This window comes from Trichoderma aggressivum, assembly GCF_033847375.1.
Source record: "Trichoderma aggressivum f. europaeum strain CBS 100526 chromosome Unknown scaffold_042, whole genome shotgun sequence".
NCBI classification, from domain to species: domain Eukaryota; kingdom Fungi; phylum Ascomycota; class Sordariomycetes; order Hypocreales; family Hypocreaceae; genus Trichoderma; species Trichoderma aggressivum.
Window position 1 is genome coordinate 279,888 of NW_026946408.1, and position 25,140 is coordinate 305,027.

Consider the following 25,140-nt stretch of genomic DNA (forward strand, 5'->3'; position numbering starts at 1 on the left):
ACTGTCACCATCATGTCGGAAGAGAAACTGCACAGTCAGTCGAAAAGCTTGTCATCGCCTAGACATACAACAATTTGAATTCGTGCGCTCAGCAAATAGCCCACCATCGCCAAGATGGGAGAAAGTAGCCAAAATAACCTATACCAATATACAGATAACATGTTCTTGACCAATACACAGATAAAAATGTCATCCTAGAACCAAATGTCTGCCGTACACACCATCACAGGGATATCTTTTCCATCATAACCATAATGTCGCTCATAACTCTTGCCAGCCTGACCAGGCGCCTCAATCCGCCTAAACTATCCGTCACAGTATCCAAGAAATGAAAATATCCTCCAACACCATAGAACCAACCAACCTTGACACATATTTGCTAATAGACTTGAAACGGATATTCATCTGTGCCATAATGTTGAAATGTTGAAACAAAGGCCACCATCACTGGGTCGCCCTCTTCGTTACTTGTTTTGTTTTCCCCTTTGGTATTGCTCATCTCGTCCGGTTCTTTCGGTACCGTCGATTCATGTCTTCAAAGGGCGAGGCCGGTTCCGTTACCCGTCCATCGGTACAACGCGAGGAGTTCGCGCCGTCGTTGCTGCTGCTCGGCTAGATCCTCTGGCACACGCCCCCGAATCAGAGCAAGCGCGCTTCGCATGACCTTGCTAAAGTTTCGCTGATATACCTGTTAGCCCTTGATTCACACACAAATGTTCCCTAAGGGATGACAAGACTTACTTGATACTCCGTGCTCAGAGTCACGACGCAAGCCTCGTGTGCTCGCACAATGGTCTCACATGCCTTGATGACACTTGGAGACGCTTCAGCTTGCAGCTTGTCGGCGATCAAGAGGAGGAGAAAGGATCCCTGGAGGAGGTAGACGCCGTAAAAGAAGGGCATAAACTCCATGCCCGGGTCGAATTCAAGAATCTGGTTGATGGCTTCGGCAGCCGAGACCGCGTGGCTCGTTGCCGTCACGAAGCCTTCTGACGAAATCCACAAGTCGTCGTCATCCAGAAGATTGATGGGATCCCACTTATCTGCGAGGAGAATGTGGAGGACGTGCATCACGTGGGTGCTGTAGGCCACCACGATGCTGGCCTGGATCTCACTCTCCGTCATGCGGCTGGACGCGTTGGTCCGCACCGAGAGCGGAGACTGCATATCCGGCACGGCTCCGTTGTCGTGGATCTCATGCTGCTCCTTTTCCTTTGCGGCCATGGGAAGATGCTTCCCAACGAACCGCTTCAGACTCTCTTCATACATGTCCAGGTGCCGGGAGATCTCAGCGACTTGCTCGTCCCAGTCCCGCGCAGAGCGGAATCCGACGCCAAATCGCGGGTGGCTCTTTGCGTGATGAACGTCGACAATCTCGCCCAGGATGGTCATCAGAGACAGGAAATAGCCAAAGATGCTACGACCACGACACTCGTAATGAGCCCCGCGAGCAACACGCGGGCTGTCGCCAAACTCATCTGTCATGGAGCTGTCAATGTTGCCCCCATCGTGGCTGCGGAACTTGCCGGCTTGCCACTTGATGTCGTCCATGGGGTGGAAGAGGTCGCTGCACTCGCTATCCAGGAGAAACAGGGGGCGGTTATAGCAGAGAGCCAGGTGCCTGTCGACAATGTAAACAAGCCACCACGCTCGCCGCCGCTCCTCCCGCTCCTCTTCCGTCACAAAGCGTGTGTTGTTTCTGTTCAAGTCGTGCTCATCCACGTCTTCGTCGATGGCATCAGCGTCCTCCTGGTTGGCAGGAGGGTTGCCCTGCGGTAGCTCGCGGCCAAGCTTGAGCTCCCTGGCTAGAGACCACGCGGCACCCCACCACCGCAGGCTGGCACCCTTGTACTCGCTGGCGGAGATGACCGTGGCAAGATGCACATAGGTAATGACGTCGTCGAGGCTTCCTATGGCTCCAAACGCACCCGTTTCGCCGGCCAGGGAGTCCAGGTTCAGCGAACCCGGCATGGCAACCCCGAGGACTCCCAAGGCGGCCGCACCAACTACCGGGCTGGTCTTGGGGGATGGGCTGTTTGTGCCGGTGTGGATCAAGGGCTGAAGAAGTCCCACGGTCAGCTCGAGCAGCTTCTGGCAGACCTTGCTCCTGGCGGAGGGGAGGCTCGTCAGGAAAGACGCCTCGCTGGTCTGCGCCGCCACCCACAGCATGCTCGCAAGCAGCGCGGGCTGGCACCTTCTTGGGTTCGAGGGGTGTAAAAAGGAGCGCTTTCGGAACACGAAACCCAAAACATATGGGGACATTGGGTGCATTTGCGCCGACGAAGAGGAGGAAAAGTACAGGTCAATCAGATCGCAGGCCAGCGAGAGGGGGAGGATGTTGCCCAAGTGAGGCAGTAGGGGTTCGAGGACGGGGTATCGCAGATCACTCTGCTTGAAAATGGGCTGCGAAAGCTGAAGCTGGAACTGGCCCGAAGGCGAAGCCAGTGAGACTCCCCACGAAGGTGAGCTCCCATTTGCCATGGGGTACTCTTGGATGTGACCGGCGCCGAGTCGAAAGTTGCCGTCGCTGCTATAAGTGGCCGGACTCGGGGCTTGTGTAGCGTAGTTGATGCCCGAATACCCGGGCATGGTGGTCTGCGTCTGGCCATACGAAGGGGCTACCATTACATGCCCATTCATGCCGGGGCTGTCATAGCTGTGGTGAACCTCGCCATATGGACCCAACCCCATTGCGGACGAGGGTTCTAACTGACCTCTGCTCAGGGCAGGGTCAACTCCGACGTGGCCGTGATGATCTTCAAGACCATCCATCGACCCAATCGCAGCATGTTGGGACAGCCCATTGTCGCTGAAGGAGCTGACGGAGCCCTCTATGTGACCATGAGGCTGGTCATGGGCTGCTTGGGGAAGTTCTATACTGCCACGTGAAGACTCGCTCTGCTGGCGTAAAAGCTTGCGATCTTCTGGGCCATCCTGGGCCTGGCCAGGATGCTGTGCCGCCGCGGCAGCCGCCTGCTGGGCAGCGATATCCTTGCGCGAAGCCTTGCCTCGCTTCTTTCTCTCTCGGACATACTCGCAGCCAAGGCCGAATTCTATAGCACACGGTTAGTACATTTCTGTCAAGGCTGCTTTATACTTGTAGGAAGGCAAGGTGTCATACCTATGCAATGGGCACAAGGGTGTAAACCGTCGCATTTTGTACGTAGCTGGTTGCACTGGTCACAGGCGCGACTGATTCTCCTCCTGATTGGCCCAGTAGTCCCTGTGGAATTCTTTCTGGCAACAACAAGAGAACCCTGGCGCTGCTTGGGCTGTGCCGGGTTGGCCCTTATCATACGCGAGTTTGAAAGCTCTGCGTGTTGAGAAAGGTGTTGCATAGGATAGGGGTGACCGTTGTTGTTAAACGTGTTTACGTTTATTGAGTGGAGATGGGATTGAGATCCATGGTAGTTCGGGTCAAAAGACGCCGAGGAGATGTCGGGATACGCAGAATAGCGACGGAGAGGATTGGACAACATTGTGGCGCGTTGTTTATTAATTCGAGGATGATGAGGATGATGAAACGTATGGTTATTAGTTGCTCTTTTGTTGAGGGCGTGTTGGTAGGTAGGGCACAGAGCGCGCGCCGAAATAGGAGGAGATGGCTGAACACCAAAGCACGGTTCGAAAGCAGGACCGGAATACTCAGTCCGAGATGCCTTCAAAGCGGTGGCTGCGTGGAAACTTGAGCTGTTGTTGCTGGTGCTGGTTTATCCTTTCGATGAAAGCTGCGTTGAGGAGACGGGGCTGTAGCCCTCAAAAGGGAAGCAAACCACTATACAGGAAAATGCGCAGAAAATGCGCCAGGCTCGAGCAATGAAGGCTTCTGCCACAAACGAGAAGGCACCCAATGAAAGATGTTTAGATGAAACGGATTGATTGTTCGTTAGACCGGCATCCTTCACAGATGATAAATTCGGCAGCAAATCAAATCGGCCTCTTTGACGGAGACGTGACTCGCGGACGACGGCTCTCCTCTCACTTTTGAGCCCGAGGCATAAAGAGGGGAAAGGTAAAAAGGCAAAACCCGGTATCGCGAGCGCGCCTTGACGAGCTACACGGCTGCCAGCCTAGCAATGGCAAGAGCAGCAGACAATGACACAGACAGAGCAATGATGACAATGCAGTGAGAGAGGTGACAGTCAGGTCAGAGACTGGGGGGGTGTCAGTTAAAGAATCCAACAAGAGAGCTCCATCATGGAACTAATATATGGGGACGCTCTCAATTTCTATTGCTGTTCGCTTCACGCAATGCACCGGAGGGCCTCCATCAGAACAAGCCTTGCGAGGGCGGCCCCGGTAGCAGGCCTGGCCAGGGTGGGCGAGCAAGGGAAGCCGTCGATGGGTGTGGAGGCGGAGTTGATGGTGGCCAAGTGATGGTCATGGATTCATGGATGGATGGAGAATGGGATGGGGATGGACCACCTTGTGGAGGTGGACTTGTGAGTGGAGATGCTGGGGTGCAGTGATGCATTCACAATTGGTGCGCCTCCTTAGGGCGATTGCCATTAGATAGCTAGGGATTTTCGGAGATACTAGTAGCATCACCACACTTGGTGCTTGCCAGCAGGTGTTTCCGTCTTTTTCTTCAATTCGAGCTTGTTCCTCTCCATGGTTGCCGGGCCCGCCACATCACGATCGAGAAAGGAAGGGTGAGGGGAGCCGCAGAGGCGCGGCATTACAACGTGGTCATTGTCAACGGGGCTTGACGGAGTATTGTTGCTCGTTGAACGGAAAGAAAAGAGAAGAGAAGAGAATAGAGAAAAAAAGGGGGGGCAGACAAGGCAAAGAGAGAACTGCTGCCAGGTACTCATCCGCACTCTTTGTCGTCCAACAACACGTACAGTACGGGCAGCACTCGTATACTCGTAAACCACAACCGCAACGAGAAACGGAGCATTTTTCGAGCAATCCAGGGTCGGCGAATCGACATACCGTTTCAAGGCCATAGAGCCGCGTCCCTCCGACGTATTTTCCGATGCTCTTCCGTCGGGCAACTTGCGGGTGCCTGTCAGTCTCTCAGTCGTCCCAGGTAACATGCATTAGCAAGTTCTGTATGGGCATTGGCAAGTCGACGCCACGCGTATCGACCAAGTTTATTGCCGTGTTAAGGGCCGGTTTCAGCAGCGAACCATTATGCGGGGTTAGTCGTCGGCCGTGGAGGGCGGCTGGAAGTCCAGTTCCCAGTCCCAGTCCCAGCACGAGTGCGAGTACCGTACCGTACCAGCAGGCACTGGCGGCATCCTGGGCGGGCCATTTTGGCCTGCTAGGCCTGGCAAAGCTGGTTCTCGTGCCAGCCTCTTTGTGGGCAGTGGCTTTTGCCTCTGCCGTCCATCAACCGTGGCCTCGGACCTGAGCTCAGCAAGACGGGCAAGTCGGAGGCGTTTCCCAATGGGTCGAGGCCATCTAAGCGCTTCTGGAAAGGCGTACAGGGGGGCCATGCGACGGATATGGGGTCGTCCCAGTGGCGCCACGGTTTTTTGGGCTTTGCTGCCCCCAACCAGACGAACGAAAGAACAGGGCGTGCCGGGAAATGACAACCGGGCAAGGGGAGCAAAAAGAGAGAGAAAGTCGGCGCTCGGAAATGGTCTCCGTTGGGCTAAGCGAGGAAAAATTTTTGGCATCCCCCTCATCTGACTGCATGTTTGATTAGATTGTTGTCATGGCGATCGAAAAGGAATCGAGCAGAAGGATGAAGACGAAGCAGTATTGATCAGAGGTTACGATATAAGAAAAAGAAAAAGAAAACGGTTCATCAAGTTGAGTGATCGGAATCGAGGTCAAGAAAAATTACGATAAGATTGGGATGGAAAAAGAAAAAAAAAAAGCACGGACCTGCGAGGCGCGGAATACGAAGCGCGCACGGCAGTAGGTCAGACTCAACCCTGGAGTGTCTCTGCGCGGAGAACAAAGCCGCGTTGCAAAAGAGCAGGAACGCTCACGAGAAGTAGCCAAGTAGCTCGCACCTGCCTGCTGCTGTACTTACCGTTGCGTTGGGGGGAACAAGGCATGAGGGCAGGAGCCAACCAGATGGCGCGGCAGACAGCTTTAATTCCCATGAATGGCCCGTGATTGGGCGGGCGGCTTTTAGTGCCTGACCATTGGCCGCTTTTAAAGAAAATCTGCGGTGGCTTGCCCGTTGCTTCGTTACTTGCTGAAGAAAGCGCAACGCAAAGCGCAAGTTGCAACAAGTGCAAGTGCAAGTGCAGTGCAGGTGCAAAGTGGATTGTGGATGTTGGATGGGGAAAGCGCCAAGGACGCACGCAGGCCCGTGTCATCCCGCCCCACTTGCCCTGGTTCGGCACCGTTTCTGCATCGCTGCTCTTTTAGTTGGTCGTTGGTACTAAGTAACTGACTACCAGTCCGTGTCATAGGGGCAAATCCATGCCACTATCACCGGCATCAAATCCGATGCAGCGGGTTTCGGTATGTGCCTTGCCTTGTGTCTGTAGGTATTTAGTATCGATTCCAGGCACCAAAGCAGTGGCCAGCCGCTAACTCGTACTAAGCTAGCAAGGACGATACTCGTATGTACTTGTCTGGTGCCTTGTAAGCCGCCTTCTCGGGCCGTCAAGAAGATGCAAATACACAGACGTCAAGGGTGCGGATAGCAAGGGGCAATGGTATGTACTATAGGTACTCGTACGAGTAGCTTATGCGCGTCCATCGAAATCGCCAAAACAATGACCATGGCCATTACTGGCGAGTCACAGGATGTATGGCAATGTAGTAGGTAGGAGTAGTAGAGGTAGTATACATGACGAATTCGCAAATATACATGCATGAACAAAAGATCCCCGTCCCGTCCGCCGATCCCCACACTCTGGCCTTGTACAGGGCATGTTTCTTTGTTTCCCCGTCGTGTCTTGCCTTGTATTGTCTTGGCTCTGGGGTCGGTCTGTCTGCCCTCGAAATCGCCTCTCCGTCTACCGTTTCAGCCGTGGAGGATACGGTCGCCATCGCCATCGCCACCCCCATCCTTGGGGTCGTAATAGACGGAGTCGGGACAGGTGCTCTTGGCGCCGTCCGGGGCGGCGGCGACAAACTGGCCATCTTGCAGGGAGCCTTTGACGTTGAAGTGATACCAGACCTCGTTCAGACTCTTGCCCTCGCAGCCCAGGGTCACGTCTGCGCCGTGCTGCTGGGAGAGCGCTGACCGAATGTCGTCGAGGGCATAAGATTTTGAGCCGTCAGGGGTGATGCCGGCATCAGCCAGCCACTGGTAGGTAGGCAGCGTCTTGAACAACGACACGGTCCTGGAGAAGAAATCGGCAGCTTCCTCGGTGGGGACGTAGTCATCGTAGCAGCCGGGATCCAGCGTGGTGATGCAAGTGCCATGTTTACCCCATTCGTGCTCCCAGAAAGACTCGTCGTTGCCTTGGTAGTCCTTCCAGTAGGTCTGCATGTAGTGGAGGGTGTCGTCGGCACCCATGGCAGTCAAAACGTCAGTGATGTTGGAATATGCCCGGCTGGCATCGCACGTCTGGGGAAATGAACCATCGCAATTGTCCGGCCACAGCCCATGGATGGTCCAGGAATCTAGCAGCACAAGCAGCGTTAAGCATTCATCCCCACTTTGGGAGGTAATATTGAGTTGCATCGTGCCAGGCTACAGGAAACTACTTACCAGCAGGGCCGGTGGAGGGGTCGGTATCCCAGAATTGAGTCTGAAGCAGCTGACCAGATGGGATAAAGCAGCAAGAGTCGTCGACGGCGGTGGTGTTGTGGCATGAGAGTGGAGTGTTGCTGGGACAAATCCTAGAGGCTGCGGCTGCAACGGAAGCCAGCGTAGCCAAAAGAGAGATGGGCTTGTGAGAAGGCATTTTGATTGCGGTTCTACTGTACGGAAAAGAGCCCCGGCTGTTGCCACGACGAGTTGCTTTTCTGTCCCTTTTTTTCTTCTTCTCTCTCTCTCTCTCTCGCCTCTCTGGTTCCCTAATTACTCTCTCTGCCTGGTGAGTTGGGTATCCGATAGACTTGACAAGCAAAACATTAACGACGTTGGCGAGTCCTATTTAATATTGAAATGCTCCAAAGATCAGCAAGTATACGATCACAGCAGAGAAGCGCTGAGGCGATCATTGGACGGGGCTTGTGACGAAAATGGTAGGTGTCATGATTTTTGTCAATCATTGGCGGATGATCGGAAGATCTACCAGGGTATGGAGTAGGTGCCGATTCACATGCAAGCGGCAGACGAAAGAGGCGATTCCGCAAAGGAGAGACTCACTTTGATATACTGTAGGTAAATCCGGCAGATGTAGGGGATGTAGAGTACAAAACGGAGAGTGCTTCTCACGAGCTTTATAACGTCCAGTATATGTAGACAGAGATGGATATCATGCCGACGTTTTGGCAATTGGCAGTCGCGCTCGATTCGCAAGGTAAGAACACGGTCAAGAGCAGCTCATTGGAATGGCTTTTGCCAGAGCACGACGAGCAATTGGCATGTTTGCCCGCCCTTGTGAAACAAACTGTAGTCATGAGCGTGTTATGCACTGACTTCGAGTCTCGTCAATGGCCCAAATCCTGTGACCTAGCGCCCGGAAGACACTCCCATTTCAGAAGGTTAATTGGCAGCTTCTAATGAGATCTGCGGATCGGCTGCGTTGTTGTTAAGAAAAGCGTCGCTTGATCTCCCTCTAGCGGCCCAAAGTCGGCAGCTGCGCGGGCTCATTCGCTGGCTGCGCGCCGAGGCATCTCAACGGGGTGCGGCCAATTGCAATGCAACAGCAGCACGAGAGTTTCAAGCCATCTGGCTGCCTTGAAGCCGGCGCATTCACATTGGCAAGTCGTCGAAATTGGCCGTGTTTCACGGTGGATAAGGTGGGTGTGTTTTCGATAGTCGAGCAACATGGTGTCATGTGGGAGAAATCCTGGAGCAGAGCAGGCCAGGCCAAGTTTGTGTGTGTGATGTGATGGATGGGCTGACGGTTTCTCCAGCTCCGACGATTTCCAGCGGCCAATTCCATCCACGCTAGGGCGGGTTGTGAAGCGAGCTATTCCGGAGTTTTTGGAGATGTGAAAGATGACGGGAAATAAATGCCAGTAGCCGATCTGTAGCAATGTGATGTGATGTGATCGGAGAGATAGTTTGCAGTGTACTTGGCCAGCATCGAGCTCGAGGTTGACGGCCGTAGAGAAGCAAACAAGCAAGCAGAAGTAAAGAGGATTGATTCTTCATGTGGCTGGAGCAAGGACTGGACGCATTGAGGTCACGTGCTTCATACATATTGCCATCTGGCATCTTCTATATCAGGCAACACGACGTTCGTACGAGTATCACCAGCATCTTCTTCTTCCATCCGGCTTCTACTGGAGTTGTATTGGGTAATTTAGTTGGGTATCAAGCAACATCAGATAACCTCAGCTCAGGGTTGCAACGGGATATATTACATAACCAATTGGCTAGGTTAATTCTCCGTCCGTTTCTCAACGGACCCTCGCAAACCGTCTCCAGACCTTTTACGACGCCGGCTCGCTACCATTTAGCGCTGTGCCCCAGGCAAAACTAAGCTAGAACGGCAGAATGGGAGCAGGGATCCAAGAGCCCTGAAGAGTTTTAGCACTCGGGCTTTTGGTAGCATCGCGTGTGCTAAATCTCCCCCTCTCCAACTCCCAAGTCGGGGTTGTTGAAGAAAATAAATTGCGTTGCGGCGATACACCCTCAACACCATCGGGACCTGATTCATGCTTCCTGCAGAAGGGGCAAGCGGCATCACACTTGGGCACAATGTCATCGGGAAAAAAGACTACAGATGATGCTACCTTGGCCGCCGACGGACACTTGTACACATGGAGGAGGTCTGAATGCATCAGCTCCCCAACCCAGTAAGAGCTGCGCGACGGCAAACAAGAGGAATCGCCTAGTACTCGTAGCTTCAGTAGTAGATGTCTGTTTGGTAGAAGTAGGTAGACTATGGGGTAATGTAGCTACTTGAGGGTTAGTTTTCAACTTGCAACTTGATCACTTGGTGCCGAACCCGTGATGATGAAGAAGAGGAGGAGGAGGAAGACGCGCATCAGACTGTGTCGTCGTGTAATACGAACAACTACTAACCCAGAGCTCGATACGAAGACTCGGACAATCGCAATAACACGAGGTTTATACAGTAAGCACGAGAGTCGTATTACTGTTGAATACGACAACTAATACTCCTACATTATATGGGCTCTGCTCGTATGCTGCCATCCAAGGTACGGCATCAAGTATCAAGCAGTGAAGGCACTCGGCAGCGTGTAAGCGCCATCAGTCGTCCTCCCCCCTGGACCGCGAATACCGGTGGCGATAACCGCCACCGCATCACTGCCCACGACGAAATTAAGAACGGGCAGTCAAGATTGGGCAAGGAGGGTGATGATGTCGACGCCGCCTCGATTGGTGAAGACGCAGATACCTCGCAGGGGCCCTGTCGATGCCCTCCTCGGCACGGTACTCGATACTCGATACTCGATACATGACGATGCCCACCTCCCATGTTCCCCCGGACTTACACAGACCAGAACGCTCGCAGATTCGGAGACTCACACTCACACAGCCTTTTCGGAGGCTCACGATCCCCCTCCCGCAAGGCACCGGACGGCCCCAAAAGTCACTGCCACTTACTGTACCACACCCTGCCGAATAGCGCCGAAATGGAGATGCCCCTGTTTTCAAGCTCGAATGAGACCTGCATGTGGCCAAGCGGTACTCGGGCCGAACCCCGGAGTTTTGCAGCCAGTGAAGTGACAACAAAGCCAAAGACACCAGCTATTGATCCGCTGCCTATAATGAATTGAGCCTGGAGGGTTGCTTGGAGTTTTATGCATCAAACAAACCCAACGATGCGACGATGCTACGGCCGAGCAGCCTTTACTTTATATTGCCCCCCCCCAAATGCGACCCTGATCCCTTCCCCCCCCCCAGCCTTGTTCCAAGTGCGAGATCTGTCAAAGCAGCTGTCACTCCGGAGTATATTTCGTACATGCCATCTCCAGGTTTTCCCCCATTTCCCCATTTCCCCGTTTCCCCGCCAAATCCTCAAAAACCCAAGGTTCACGCCCCCTGGGCTTTCCTACAAGGTTGCAAAACCAACGGGAATATCGTCCGATGTTGGCGACTAAAAGCGTGAAAATAGAAACGCCGACGAGGCAGACTTTTTTTTTTTTTTTTTTTTTTTGCCAAATCTTAACCTTGTATCATGTATCATGCCAATTTGCCGCTTTTCCCAAGCCCCAATTGAAACCAAACCATCCATCCAGCTTGGCTTCCTTTTTTTTTTTCCTCCAGGTCCCGGACGCCACCGCGGGGAAGACGAACCTGGATCGACCAGGAACAAAAGCCCGGCATCCCGAAAAAGGGAACGCACATGGGCCGACTCCAGCTTTTGGAGAGGCCATCGGCAGCTCCTCCGTTACGTCGCTCGTAAGGACAGGAGAATCGGTCGATTGGCGGACCAAAAGTGAAAAAAAAAAAAAAAACAATCAATCTTTTGGGCAGTTGAAACTCGTTTCGTATTTTTGCAAAAAAAAAAAAAAGGGAGCCATCGACATGGTTCTAGACTTAGGCTTCCCGGCAATTGGCAAAAGGTTAAAGTCAGAAAACAGCCTTAAAACTCCGATTACAAACCAAAGGCGGTTGAAAGTGTCCTGATCATCCCCGATGAAGATGGAGATGTGATATTATTAAACTTGTTAACCCGACAATTGATACTCCGTAGAGCTCTGCGCCCTTCCCTCCCACACGGAGGAGAGGAGAGAGGAGGAGGAGCAGCGAGAGAGGGAGAGACGGAGATCGTCGCCTCCCAAAGCTGGAAAAAACAAAGCTAATCTGCAAACTACTTTGGGGGATCAGGCCATGCATTATCGTGACGTGGTCCATTGGCAATCAAGGGGTAAGTCAATGGTCTGCTCATTCCCAAGCTGAAGACGAAAAATGCTCGTCCTGACAATCACCCCATTTTGTTTTATCGCCGCAATTGTCGATCCGGGCCTATCCGCACAGCAGACGGGAAAAAAAAGACAGAGGAAGAGGAGAGAGAGAGAAAGAAACGTCATGGAAAGTTGTGTGGGTGTGCTGATTGACGAGAATACTAACCAATTGCCTCTTCTCATAGGTAGTCAATCCATCAGCCAGCAAGCATTTCCTCCTTTGGCCCGTCCCCAGACGCAGCGAAACCCCACGAACGCAAGAATGAAGACTGAAGAGGGCCGGCCCGTGACGCTGAAGTCGGATCTGGAGTTGGGAACTCAATGGCAATGGCCAATTCCCCCTCTCTCTGCACGAGTCCATGTGCTTGTTTGCTTGCACCGCTACTGTACGAGTACCTATGGTGCGCTACAGTACACATAACTCCGGCGGGCATGTGGCCATCTCGCAAACAAGATTTATCTCCTGCGGCCGACTGGGGGTGTGTGTGTGTGAGTCTCTCTCTCTCCCCAGTTCAGTTCCCCCTGTCCGTATCCCGTCCGTCCTGCTCGTGAGGGGACAGACCCTCCCCCATACCCATAATCTCACCTTCTTTGGAACTTGCTTGACTCTAATCCACGCCAATGCTTTGCTTTGCAGCTCGAAACGCCGTTGGGCATGCTCATGCTCTTGGGGCTCCACGATGATGTGCCTGTGCCTTTCTTTGTTTTGCGGAGAAGGCATCTCCACGGCGGCAAAAGACATTGAACCGTTCCATTGTCCAGGTATAGTAGGCTGAAGACGAACATGAATATGACATCCATGTAACCCAAGCGAATCTTTGGCTGCTTGCTTCTAACCCGCCCGTTTTTTTTTGCCAGGTTTCCTTCTCCCCCTGTTGCTCAATGGGGCCGGTTCTCTGTTTTAGCCTGCTGGGTTGCGCTGCTCCGCTTCTTTTCGCAAGGCATGGCAATACTAATACTAGCTCTGCCTGGGGAACCTCTTTTTGGCTCTTCTCGAGGAAAAGCTCGAGTTTCGGCGACTTCGGATGGGCAATGGCCTCTTCAATTTCCCCTCTGGTTTTATAAGATTAAGCAAGAAGCCCAGCAAGCAGTCTTTTTAAGCAGCGGTCCACCGTTTTGTTTTGCGGTATGTCATCTCACAAGCCCTTTTTAATTTCAACGAACCCCCTTGTCCCCCAGCAAAAAAAAAAAAAAAAAAACCACTCCGTCATCATTCTCGGTGCTCTGTATACGGATTGGACGGTAACTGTACAGTATGTTTTGCAAGGGTGTGGAGAGGATACAGACGCCACGAGAAAAAAAAAACACAACCAAAGAAGCGAGCCAATTCCCTCTTTCGCCTCCCCTTCCCGTCTCCCGCTGCCGTTCCCCCTTCGAAAAAGAGACAGCCCGAGGAAACAAACTGAGGGGAAACAAAACACAAACCCCAAGCCGAGAAAGACGAATGACCTACTGACCCCGTTCTCTCCCAGGCCCAGACAGGCAAAACGTTTTCCCTCCCCCTGCCTGTTCACGTGTGACTCGGAATGGCCCGCCCAAAGAGAAAAAAAACACCTCCCTCCTTTCCACTAGCAGTACGACGGCGTGGACAAATTACCCCAACATCGAAAGAATGTGTCCTCCCCGGGCCTCCTTCGGCGTCTGGGAACCGAGCCCGATATTGAGGATGAAATGATACAAGGGGCAGGGCCGAAAAAAAAAGAGGGGAGAGAGAGAGAGAGAGAAAGAGAGAGAGAGAGCGCGCGGCAAGCCAGCCGAAAAAGACCGGCGTCACGTCAGACATTCCACTCTCTCTCTCTCTCTCTCTCTTAGAAACAAACACCAGGCAAGAAAGAAAACGTTGCGTTTGTCTGTTTCCCGCTTGGCGTCTTTGTCTTCTTTCTCTTTTACAAGGGGCCAGCGGGAATGACGAAATTGAAGATAAAAAAAAACAAAGGAGCGAGCTAAGGAAGGGGGCGAGCGAAGCGGGCGCAATCAAGATCGATAAAGTGAGTTTTTTTCTTCTTCTTTCTTTTTCCTTGCAAGGATTGTCGCGATCCCCCCCCTGTCTAAACGGGCCGGATCGTCCATTGTCCAAAAACTAAAGACAGACGACGCGATAAAACGACATCAACGACGAAAGAGACCGCGAATTGAAAGAGGTAGGCCAGTTGTAATAGTTTTCGAGTCGCGTATCTCAACCTGTAGAAATCCTCTCCATTTTCTCTCTCTTTCTTTTACACTCCCAATCCGGCGAGCACGTAATCTAGTTGGCCAATTCTACGTTTCTTCCTCGCAATTCATCTTCTCATCATGTTCATTCCGTCCGAGCGGTCCTCAGCCTCAGTGACATGCTCATACACGACACCGTCCTTTTTAGTGCCCCCCATAGTAGATAATGTAGATGGAAAGGGGAATCAATGCTTTAGACTACATTACATCTGCTACATGTAAGATAACGGCACTACTTTCTCCGCCGCTGTCAGCTAAAACGTTACATGGACCGTAAAAAGGCCAGCATTGCGACCAAAATAATAATAATAGGGTATCCAGAGTTTGGATGGCTTGGTCCTACAGCTGCCACTATTTCACCCAAAATGAAATCATCACCATACGGGTACACCATGATGTATTTCCCCATCTCCTTGCCAAAAGAGCGCCTTCTTGCCAAAAAGAGCTTGCAATCCAAATACAAGCACAACCACAAAGCATGCAAGCATTACACTTTTGGTGAATGAACCCCGATCCCTCTACTCTAGCCCAGACGGCAACCACGCATTGAGCGTCGTCAAAGACTCAGTAAGCGAGTCAAAGGAGCTCAAGTCCGGATTCTCAACCCCCACCCCATCGCCCCGACCATTATTAAACATAAAGATTTGATTCGCAGGTCCTGCTTGCGGTCTCATATCCCAGCTTCCAAAGCTTTGGTGCAGCCGCGCCGAGTCACTCAACAGCCACTCGCGGCTGTCCATGCCTAGGTTTTGCGTCTGGGCTTGGGGTTGGCGATGGCCCATGTCCGACGAGATGTGGCTCTGGGCTGCCGGCGACTGCGAGTTCAACGGAATCCCTAGTTGCTGCGACCATCCCAGTATATCTTGCAAATCCATTTGCGAGGGATCCATGGCCATGCCTCGCTGATCCGGAAGGGGATTATTGTTGCCCAGGGACATGGGCGAATCCATCGTCAGCCGCTCCTCGATAGACGTCTGTATTGCTGGCTGAGCTATAGGCTCTGAAGTTGGGTGCCTCGTAAGCCCATACTCGAGCCTGGTAGCTTGCACTGCCCCTTCCTCTGAGGTCCCCGGCGAAATAGGAGCCAAGTTGCTCGATCCAGGAGAGGGAACTTCGGATGTGCTGTAGTATTCAAATCTCTCGTCCGTCCGTTTGAGGATCATGTCGGCATCTTCTGGTATCTCGCATTTCCATTTTCTTGCCAAGACGCTGAGGATGCTTAGCGTCCGTCTCGCGCAGAGCCAATCCTCGGCAATCTCTTCCAGATGCCTTAGACCGTGGGTCAAATCCCGCTTCGCCGTCTTTTCGGGCAGATTGAGCAGATGGATCGTACATGCGCTGTGTATCATGTAAACTGCAATGTTACATATTTGTCGGAGGTTCCAGGACTTTTTATACAGTCTCATCAACTTGGAAATGGCACCGGCATTTGCAGTGCATATTCGCCTTGGTGATATATGTGATGGCAGAGGTGACGCGGCCGGGGTGTATTTTAAGAATGGTCTGAAGAGATGAATGTATTGAAGATGGAAGAATGAGCTAATGGAGAATCGAGGTCAGCTATTCCCGTATTCTCTTCCTGGTCTCACTTGTAAATCGACGGGTAAACTTACAGCATCAATATCACGTTTGGCAGCAAGCCTTCTTTTGGTTCAAACTCCTTGGGCAGATTCATCCGCCATTCCTCAAGCCGTTGGTGGAGCTCGCTGAGCTTCTTCAGCTCAAGAGATTTGCCAACGGCCCTCTTTATGTGGCTTGGGTGGTAGAAGAAGACGAGTATGTCGCTGCTGATTTCGCATAGCTTGGACAAGTGGAGAGCAACCGCTCGCGTCCTCGAGGGCTGGGCAAGAGAGTCGTCGAACCCTTTATCTGTGAAAGGCGACCACAGCGCCGCATCTTCGTCAGGGAAGACGTCGATTTTGGAAACGGTAAAGGAATTCCTTGGGAGCTGTGGCAGCCGGCCCAGGTAGTTGGACCAGGTCTTGTCGAATAAGAAACACCCCCAGAAGGTGACGCGCCGGGCATCTATTTCCTCCTCCGACATGTGCTCCCTATCCAGGCCCTCTACCTCGAGGTTGAGGCCGATGTCGAGAGCCATTCGGAAGCTCATGCCGCTATAGACCCAGCCCTTGGCCTCTCTTGCACAGCCCGCTTCTCTCACAGACATGAGTGCCAAAGCCTGCACGGTCACAAGCCGCGGCTTCTCGTATTCGTCATTATCGACGATGAGTCGCTTGGCCTCGGCAAAGAAATGGTCTCCTTTGGTCCTGCTGTCGCCGGGGATGCCAAAAGCGCCTGGGATATCGGTAAAGTGGCAGCCGAGCGCCAACATTGCGTTTACCAATAGCGAGGAGCAGTACGCCGTGCCTTGCGCCAAGCCCGCCTTGCCCCTCATGAAGTCGCGCCAAAACAGCTTGCGTGAGAGCGTGGTGAAGTATGGGTAGTGATAGTTAAAGTACATGTTCATGAGGTGCATGATGAGGCGTGGATCGGTGGTCACTCGGGTCCATGACGTGATGGGGTTTTCGCAAATGCCGGGCTCAGAAGGTGAACCGTAATCGATGCCATCGTGGTGAGGGTCTCCTAGATAGATGAGATGAGAGGTGCCGCCAATGAAGCGCACTGAGCCATTTTCGAGCCGCAGCTCTCCCATCTTGCCGGCAAGCTCTCGTTCTCCTGTCACGGGTAGGAAATCCATGGCTGCTTCGTCCACATTGCCGTCAAAGTCTTCTTCATTGAGCTCTGCTTCACTCGCTTTCAAAAGCTCCTGGGCTATCGAATCGAGATTGTCGCATGTTCGAATCTTCTTTACGATTCCTGGCACTTCTTCTTCGGCGGCATTCAAAATGGCCTCGACAATGATTTGCAGCGTCGAGTTTTGGGCTTTCATGCTGTCGACCTTTTCTCGATACACTCCCTTGCGGCGGTGATCCGAGTTGGGGTTGTAGATGCACTCGGTGCCATAGACGCTGGAGCAAGCGGCACAGGCGGGCGTCTGGCCATCGCATTTCGACTTGCGTCGCCTACAAGCGACACAGGCGGTGCTGATGCATCTTCGCTTCTGGGTGGTCGGGTCGGTTCCTCGACGAGACTTTTTCTTAGCCTGAGCAGCAGGCGTCGAGCCGGCCGAGGAAGAGGCGGCAGTCAGGTCCATGCCCTCCATGGCGGGCGAGGAATGGAATTACGGCTATGGCTGGAGAGAGTCGAGATGGGGATTGTGTTGTGCAAGGTGTAGTCGTTAAATCGAGCGCTAGCATTGAAGGTGCCGGCGCGCGGCTTCACATCGACCCTGGGGTGAGTTTGCAGGGATGAAATGCAGGGCGGAATGGCTCCAGAACAAATGTCTTGGATAAATCGCCCGTGGCTGGTGATTCAGCCTGAGGATGTCGTGATGAGGAGTCGCCCAGCCTTTCAAGTCTCTGGGCAAAGGTCTGGTCGACGGCCCTCTAGTGATTTGTCATGATACACCCTGCAGCTGCGATGTTGAATCAATCCAGCAGTCGGTTGCTGATCTCGGCGCTTCCGGAGGTCGGAGGGCTGTCCACGGATGAGACGAATGCGGGGGGACTCCAGATCAGATTGACTCTGCGCAACGGGACGGGCGAGATGGCGGCGCAGCAGGGGAGGGAGATTCTTATACGAATATACAATGGCGAAAATCGCGCTCAGTTTGAGAGTGAGGTTATGGGGCTGGAGCGGAATGTAAAGAGGAGGAAAACGTCGGCAAGGGTGTGATGACGAGAGTTGAGTCAAGGTTCCGCGAGCGTGACTGGACTGACGACATGCGCCTCGAGATTCAACTGGCTTCCGTTGCTCCATACGGGTCTCAGCCGCCGCAATGCCCTTAAGCCTCGCGCAGCTGCAGCTCCAAAACCAATCCGGCATCAGCCATTGGTGCTGGGCCCTTCTTGGTCCTTGAGACCGGGCTGTAAGCCGAGACTCTTTAGTGGCGAGTTCCGGAATGGCGGTCGTCCCTAAAGCTTCCAAGGGATCGGCAGAAGGGGGGTTTAAGGCTGGACCGGCTTCTTTGAGGCTCGCCCTCTTTTGCCTGATTTAGACCTTCAAGTTTGCAGGACTCGAGGGAGGGTAAAAGCACTCAATCGCTGGATACTTTGCATTGTTCAAACTACCAACTTACCTCTGGTGCTAGGTTCTAATGATCCATGGATCGTAACAAAGTGGGGACATGAGAGCCCAGCAAAAGCACTCGCTCACTCACTCAAACGCCGCTGGCGGTTGTCGGCGTGCCGGCGTCCAATTTACTCCAAATTCCTGCTTTTCTCTCCCGTAATAATATGGAAACGTAAAAAGTGGACAAATACAGGGCCTCGACGAAAACTTGGGATTGGCCAGACCAAGTCAAGAGGGTTGGGAAAAAAAACTAAACTTGATGGACTGATGCAAAATGTAGCACGATTATAAAGCAGTGTTATTATAAAGCAAGGGCCTCGTTCTTTCCCCATATTTCGTCGCGGAGAATTTCATGCCATCGGCCGTTCCTTCCAGCGCGAGTAACCGAAGCGAGCGAGGCAGGCGAAACCGAGCACGACCTTGCCGGAATTGTATTATAAACTACAGCTTTGATGCCCCGTTGGGACTAGCGATGAGGACTTTTTGCCATCTCTCCGAGCTTTTAAAGATGATTTTCAAGGTTAATATTTAAATGGCTATCCGTTGACCGCTAACGGAGTAAAAGAGGCACATGTGAGCAACGATGGGATGGTGTGTGAAATAGTATAGGTACAGGTATGAATTACGGGAGTTTCGGCCCGTCTCAAGGTATGTTAAATGTTATCAACATAAATGGCGCAAGACAGAGAGGTAAATCAGCATCTAAAAGAGAGATTCAAAGATTCAAGTTGCAAGAGAGCATGATAAATCAATAGTCAACGTTGATTAGACGAATAAAACTACCTAATAAGGCACCTAATACCTACAAGGGAACGCCTATTTAGCAGCTTATTTGCTATCTACATCACTTGCCGCAAATGGTATTAAATACTAGAGACAGCTGATCTGACGGCATATGTCTGCCGTTGGACAAAGGGATGGATGGATGGGGGAATGGATGGAGGAGGGAGGTTTGTGGATTCAAGTATCTAACAAATGAACTATTGTCCGCCTGGCAGTAGCTGATCAAAACATTGAAAGAAAAATGGCAATGGGAGTCGCAGATCAAGGTCTGCAATTGCTACCAACTGGTAGGCCACTGATGGTGCAAGAAGCTTGCATTCGTAACTATCTGTCTACCGCAGCGTTGGATACGAATTTTATTTTTATTATAGTAGTAAATACTCGAAAACGATAGCTATTTTCGCGGAATCTAGAGAGATGTAGCGGTGGCAGTAACTACTACTAAGGTACTAACTAGGTAGGTAGTACTAGAGGAATATCGTTATAGTAGCAGAAAGTAGTAATAACAGCATATACCAAAAGAACTCAGCTGGATTATTTTCAAGTTTTTATTAAAGCAAATGCTGATACCCATAAATAAACAGCCTGCCGGTTCCATACAAACTTCACGCAATCGCTGGGGTCCTGAATAGGTGGCTGGCTACTCCCTAGCACCTCCCTGGTGCCCATTACGTTCTTCGCCTCATAGATACCAGGTATTGATCGGAAAAAGCATTCTCAATCGGGGCTCAGGTCTGTTCAAGCTCTCATATCATAGTTCCTTTGTATATACTATTACATTGCCGAGGTCTGGGAGGAAACCCAACCCAGCCTCAACTTTTATCATCATACATAGCCTACATGGACTGTAATCTTTCTCCTTTTCGCACTCTTTCGCAGAGTCATACATCATATACACGCCACCCATCCCAAACATTTCTAAACGCCCTCTCCTCAACCTCGCTCGAGGTACCAGTTATGGGTAAGCTGACTAGTCAGGTAGCTGAAAGGTGTCGGCACCTCGGCCATGCCCTTGCGAGCGACCGGGTGTCGCAGGTAGACGGCAGCGCAAATGTTGGGGTTGACTTCGAGGTAACGGGGGATAAAGGCAAACGCCGACATGTAGGGACGGGGCCTCCACGGGGTAGCGTATGGTTTCGAGTCGTCAACGGGATTCTCTTCGTCGATTTTAAGCAGCCAGGCGAGCTTTTTCATCTCCTCTTTGGATAGCCGAGCATCGCCAATGATCCGCTTGGCCTTGGTCTTTTGCTCATCTGATAGGCCCTCCAGACCCTTCTCAACCTCTCGTTCTCTGTTGACTACTGGCTGCGCTTCGCCCTCCTTTGAGGTGGCTTGGACAGCCTCAACCTCGGCCTCGGCCTCATTCTCAACTTGGCTTTGGGCCTGACCTTCTTTCAGGTCAAGCTTCTCAAAGCTCTCTCGCATCAGTTCGTGGCTCTTCATCTGTAATTGCAACTCGTCAATGAGTTCCACAACATCCGCCTCGCTCTTCTCAGGATGTGAGAGGAAGCGCTTGGCATCTGCACGGAAGAGACGGAGCTGCTTCTTCTCCTTGGCAGTGAGCTCCTTGGTGTTGTTCTTCAAAATCTTCTTCACATCCTTCAACAGAAACTTCAAGGCCCTGTTGTTCAACTTCCATTGGGCCTCGGGAGTCAATGATCCGGCGTCTTCGCTTGTGGCAGTCTCACCCTCGGCAGCCTCAGCCTCAGCCTCGGGCTTCTCGCCTTCAGCCTCTCCCTCAGCAGCGGCCTGCTCAGCGGTAGCATTGCCGCCCAACTTCTTCACAGCATTCTGCAATGCTTTATCCGCCTTCTTTTGTCTTGCCTCAAGGTTCTCGTGAAGTCGCTTGTGCGCCTCTGCTGCCTTCTGCACGCCCGTGCCGTACATGACCTTTTCAACGTCCACCTGAAACATGTCGCCGGGGTTCAGTTGATAAGAGGGGTGAACCATCTGATTAATAGCGTCAGTACATCGATATACAACTACACACACCGTAAACAAAGCTGTGACAAACCTTTTTTCCATTGACAGTGACGGCACCGTGGATGACGAATTGGCGCGCTTGTCGGACGCTGCTGGCGAACAGAGCTCGAAAGACTGCGGTGTCCAACCTCCTCTCCAAAGGCGCAAATGTCATCTGCATGTAAGGCGTCATGTTGTTGAACTGATCCGACAGCAGCTTGTTCACATCTCCAAAGAGCGGTCTCCTCCTTGAGCGTTCCTGAGTGCTGAGTGCGGGAACCTTGGAGAATGTCTCGGCCGTAACGTTTGACGTTGTCAGGCCGGAACCACGACCGGCGGCCTGCTCGGAGCCATCATGCGCCGCCAGATACTCTGGTGGCATGTCCACAGCAGAGAGGAGTCGACGGGAGAAGAGCCGCACCCATTTCTTCTCGGGAATGTGCTCTCCGTGATACGATCGAGTCTTGGCCTTGGCCGCCCATTTCTGCTGGAAAAAGGTAGGGGTGCCTCGGATTTGGGGTTCTCGGCCTGTCTGGCGGTACAGGTTATACAGGTTGTACTTGTTCCATGATTGTCGCAATTTCTGTAAGGTTTTCATCATCAGTAACCAGGATCCCCGCCATCACACGAGCTCAATCCCCGTACTGCTGCCCGTGGCTCTGGCAGTACGGCCATTGACAAGATATCTCTAGACTTACAGGACGAGCTAAACTGTAGAAACGGTACGGCTTTCTCATCTTGGCGAGCCGACCGGTGACAATTGCGGCTTGACAGGATCACTGAGGCCGTTCTTTAGAGCTCGATATGTGGGTGTCATTTTTTCTGGTGGTGCCACTCAGCCGATATTCTGCCGAACGGCGTGACGCTCCCGCACCGGCTCACCGAGGCCACCGAGCAGCCACCGAAAGCGGGGCCACTCAACGCGTCCCAGCCCACTTCCCTTAATGAGACGCGTCGAGAGTTTTCTATGTAAGGTAATAGAGTGTTGCAAATTGTAAGCCAATCGCTCACTCTACCTGCATTGGATTTGGCTGGTGACATTCTCGATTTCCTTTTTCTCTTTGTGTATATTCTGAGCGTCTCTTTATTTTCTCAACATTGAACCAACAACCTCACCAAAATGCTGTCTGCATCCTCACCAATTATCTTTCCGAGCGACCCTCCGTCTCCAACGAAACGCGCCAAACCTCATGATATTCAATATCCTACACAGAAGCCTCGCGTCACCGGGCCGTTTGTGGACTCCGACTCCGAATCAGACACAGAGAATAGACCCAGAGCAAGCTCCAGGTCTCCTTCCAAGAGGCGTAGAGTAGAGGTCCAACACGAGCAGTGGCCACAGATCCCCGTCCTCGGTGCTCGAGATGCGAATGGAGATGGCAGCAACAACATCCTCCCCGTGGAGCACCCAGCAGGCGACCATACAACAATTCATACGACTCTCACCGGAGATACACAGAATACTGCGGCACGGACAGGGCCTCATTGGTCCCAACCAAACTCACTCCTTACTACGCCAATCTTTGGAAGCCGCTCAAAAACTACTTACAAGCTAAAGACATGTGGAGGTAGCGAGGTTACAATTAGGCAGCGCAAGGAGGTTGTTGTGCAGTCTTACGAATCCATGGTGGCGGCCAGGTCGAAAACAAAGGAAGGGCGGGCGAAACGAGACTACTATGGTGTTGATATACACAACCTCATCAACACAGCCACGAGCGAATTGGCCGAGAAGCAGCAAAACCCTCCATCTCCAAATACCAACCAGGCTATTCGATCCATGGAAGCTACGTCTATATCCGAAAGGAAACCCAAAAAGACGATGCTGTGGACCGAGAAATACCGCGCGAGAAACTTTAGGGACCTGTGCGGAGACGACAGCACAAATAGACTGGTCCTACGCTGGCTGAAGAAATGGGATCCGTTGGTTTTCCCCGGAACAGCTAAAGCAAGACCCAAAGTCCAGAGACGCAATGGCCCTCATTCTCAAGCTGAAGAGGAGAAGCCCCATCGAAAGATCTTGATGTTGACAGGACCGCCCGGACTGGGGAAAACAACACTGGCTCACGTCTGCGCCAAACAGGCGGGCTATGAAGTGATAGAGGTCAATGCCAGTGATGACCGCAGTCGCGACGTTGTCAAGAATCGAATTCGCACCAGTCTTGGAACGGAAAGCGTCAAGAATGTAAGCAATCAAAAGGCCCTGAATGGGCCTCAGAAGGTTGCTAAGCCTGCTTGCGTTGTGGTTGATGAGGTCGACGGCGTGGTGACGGGATCGGGCGCTTCAGGGGAGGGTGGCTTCATCAAGGCCCTGATTGATTTGGTCCTCATCGATCAGAAGAACTCTTCAGGGGTAAACAAGTCTTATGATGGGAAAAAGAAAAAAGGAGACGATTTCCGTCTGATGCGTCCTCTGATTCTTATATGCAACGACGTCTATCATCCATCTCTGAGACCTCTCAGGCAGTCGAACCTGGCCGAGATCATTCACGTCGGTCGACCGACACTGGACACCGTAGTTGGTCGTCTAAAGACGGTATTTGAAAAGGAAGGCATTCCATGCGACAAAGATGCAGCACGCAAACTGTGTGAAACGGCATGGGGCATGGCCAGCGGCATTGACGCCAAACGAGGACAAGAAAGCACCGTGCAAGGTGATCTTCGAGGTGTCATGGTCGTGGGCGAATGGGTGGCTTCCCGGTTCAAGGTCTCAAGTCTGAATAACAACCAACGCCTCACCAGGGACTGGATTGAACGAAACATCCTCCAAGAGCTTGCCAACGGCTCGGCGGGGGCTCGAGGGCTTGGACGAGGCAGCGTCAAGGATATCATTTCCCGCCTCTTTCAAGAGGGCGGCGGCTTCCCCAAACAAGCACTCAGCTTAGCCAAGTCGAAGACGCATCACGAACAGCCAAAAACGGAGCTTGGTTTTGGAGAGCATCAAAAGAAGTATGCCATGGAGTGTCTTCGACAGATGGTTGATTCCAGCGGTGAAATCAGTCATATTGTCACGGAGGTATTCGCAGAGTATCCGAACCGCGAGTTCAACGACGATTCCTACCTCTCGAAGCCGAACCAGGCCTATGACTGGCTGTATTTTCACGATGCTTGTCAGTCCAAACTGTACGCCAGCCAGGACTGGGAACTTGCGCCCTACCTAGCGCAGCCTGTCCTGGCCTGCCACCATCTATTTGCCTCGCCCGTTCGACATTTTGCCAGCGGCATGGGATCAAACCACAACCAGCGATCTGGCGTTTCAGGAGAGGAAGAAGCCGGCCCTACGATTCCCTTTTCCGGCCCGCGCGCCGACTTCCAAGCCTTTGAAGCCGAGAAGCAAACCCGTGCACAGCTGCAGGCACTCCAAGCCCAGCTCAGCCCAACCATGATGCGGCTCTTCCGCAGCGCAGAGGACGTGGCGACGGAATTCATGCCCTACCTGGCCCGCATGCTGTCGCCCGATGTGAAGCCCGTCGTCGTTGGCGGCAGCCAGGGTACCACGGCGAGTGTACGAAAGGAGAGCGAGCGAGCAATGGTCAAGCGGGCGTCGGAAGTGCTCGCTGAGGTGGGCATTGCCTTGCATAAAGGCAAGATTGAGAGCGACGTCGTGTCTAGTCGCGGCCCGCAGTTTGTCTACCGCATGGAACCGTAAGTTTAGCCCCTTTGCCGGTATCTCACCAAGCCTGCGTATAGAGGTGAACAAGCTAACCATCTAATTCATAGTGACATTGATTCCCTCGCTACCTATGAAACAGCCTCTCTTTTGACATCCCAGCCCCCAACCCGCTTCGCCGTTCGCCAGGTCCTCGACCAAGAACTCCGTCGTACACTCGCCCTCCGCGAGACACATGCTCGCCAAGCACGCTTCCAAGCCGGACGCGCCACCGGCGAAGGTGAGCTGCAGCAGCCACTCATTCAGTCGACACAGAAGGACGACGCGGCGGTGGTGGAAGACGGGTTGGTAGTGAAGAAGGACTTCTTTGGACGCATCATTCAGGCGCAGCCGCTGGCGGAGGTGACGGGGGGGTTGGCGGAGAAGAAGGCGGCGGGACAGGAGAAGGTGTGGGTGACGTTTCATGAAGGGTTGAATAATGCGGTGAGGAAGCCGATGACGCTGCGAGAGTTTTTGAGCGGTTTGTGATTGAGAAG

At 52.6% G+C, this 25,140-nt stretch overlaps 5 protein-coding genes across 5 annotated transcripts; 1 reads left to right on the plus strand and 4 right to left on the minus strand.

The window, feature by feature from the left end:
• Nucleotides 1–535: 535 nt before the first annotated feature.
• On the minus strand, nt 536–3,479 carry Triagg1_8558 (transcriptional regulator family: Fungal Specific TF; the record flags this gene model as incomplete). Its single annotated transcript, XM_062903418.1, has 3 exons — nt 536–679; nt 742–3,053; nt 3,299–3,479. 3 exons carry the CDS (start codon nt 3,477–3,479, stop codon nt 536–538), a joined length of 2,637 nt encoding a protein of 878 aa, XP_062752554.1.
• A 3,455-nt stretch (nt 3,480–6,934) lies between these two features.
• Nucleotides 6,935–7,823, minus strand: Triagg1_8559 (uncharacterized protein; the record flags this gene model as incomplete). Its single annotated transcript, XM_062903419.1, has 2 exons — nt 6,935–7,539; nt 7,628–7,823. The coding sequence occupies 2 exons, from the start codon at nt 7,821–7,823 to the stop codon at nt 6,935–6,937; spliced, it is 801 nt and encodes a 266-aa protein (XP_062752555.1).
• Nucleotides 7,824–14,639: 6,816 nt separating this feature from the next.
• Nucleotides 14,640–17,284, minus strand: Triagg1_8560 (transcriptional regulator family: Fungal Specific TF; the record flags this gene model as incomplete). Its single annotated transcript, XM_062903420.1, has 2 exons — nt 14,640–15,459; nt 15,735–17,284. 2 exons carry the CDS (start codon nt 17,282–17,284, stop codon nt 14,640–14,642), a joined length of 2,370 nt encoding a protein of 789 aa, XP_062752556.1.
• Nucleotides 17,285–19,968: 2,684 nt separating this feature from the next.
• On the minus strand, nt 19,969–21,734 carry Triagg1_8561 (uncharacterized protein; the record flags this gene model as incomplete). The annotated part of the gene is made up of 3 exons (XM_062903421.1): nt 19,969–20,985; nt 21,050–21,580; nt 21,696–21,734. The coding sequence occupies 3 exons, from the start codon at nt 21,732–21,734 to the stop codon at nt 19,969–19,971; spliced, it is 1,587 nt and encodes a 528-aa protein (XP_062752557.1).
• A 383-nt stretch (nt 21,735–22,117) lies between these two features.
• On the plus strand, nt 22,118–25,132 carry Triagg1_8562 (uncharacterized protein; the record flags this gene model as incomplete). Its single annotated transcript, XM_062903422.1, has 2 exons — nt 22,118–24,639; nt 24,715–25,132. 2 exons carry the CDS (start codon nt 22,118–22,120, stop codon nt 25,130–25,132), a joined length of 2,940 nt encoding a protein of 979 aa, XP_062752558.1.
• Nucleotides 25,133–25,140: the final 8 nt, after the last annotated feature.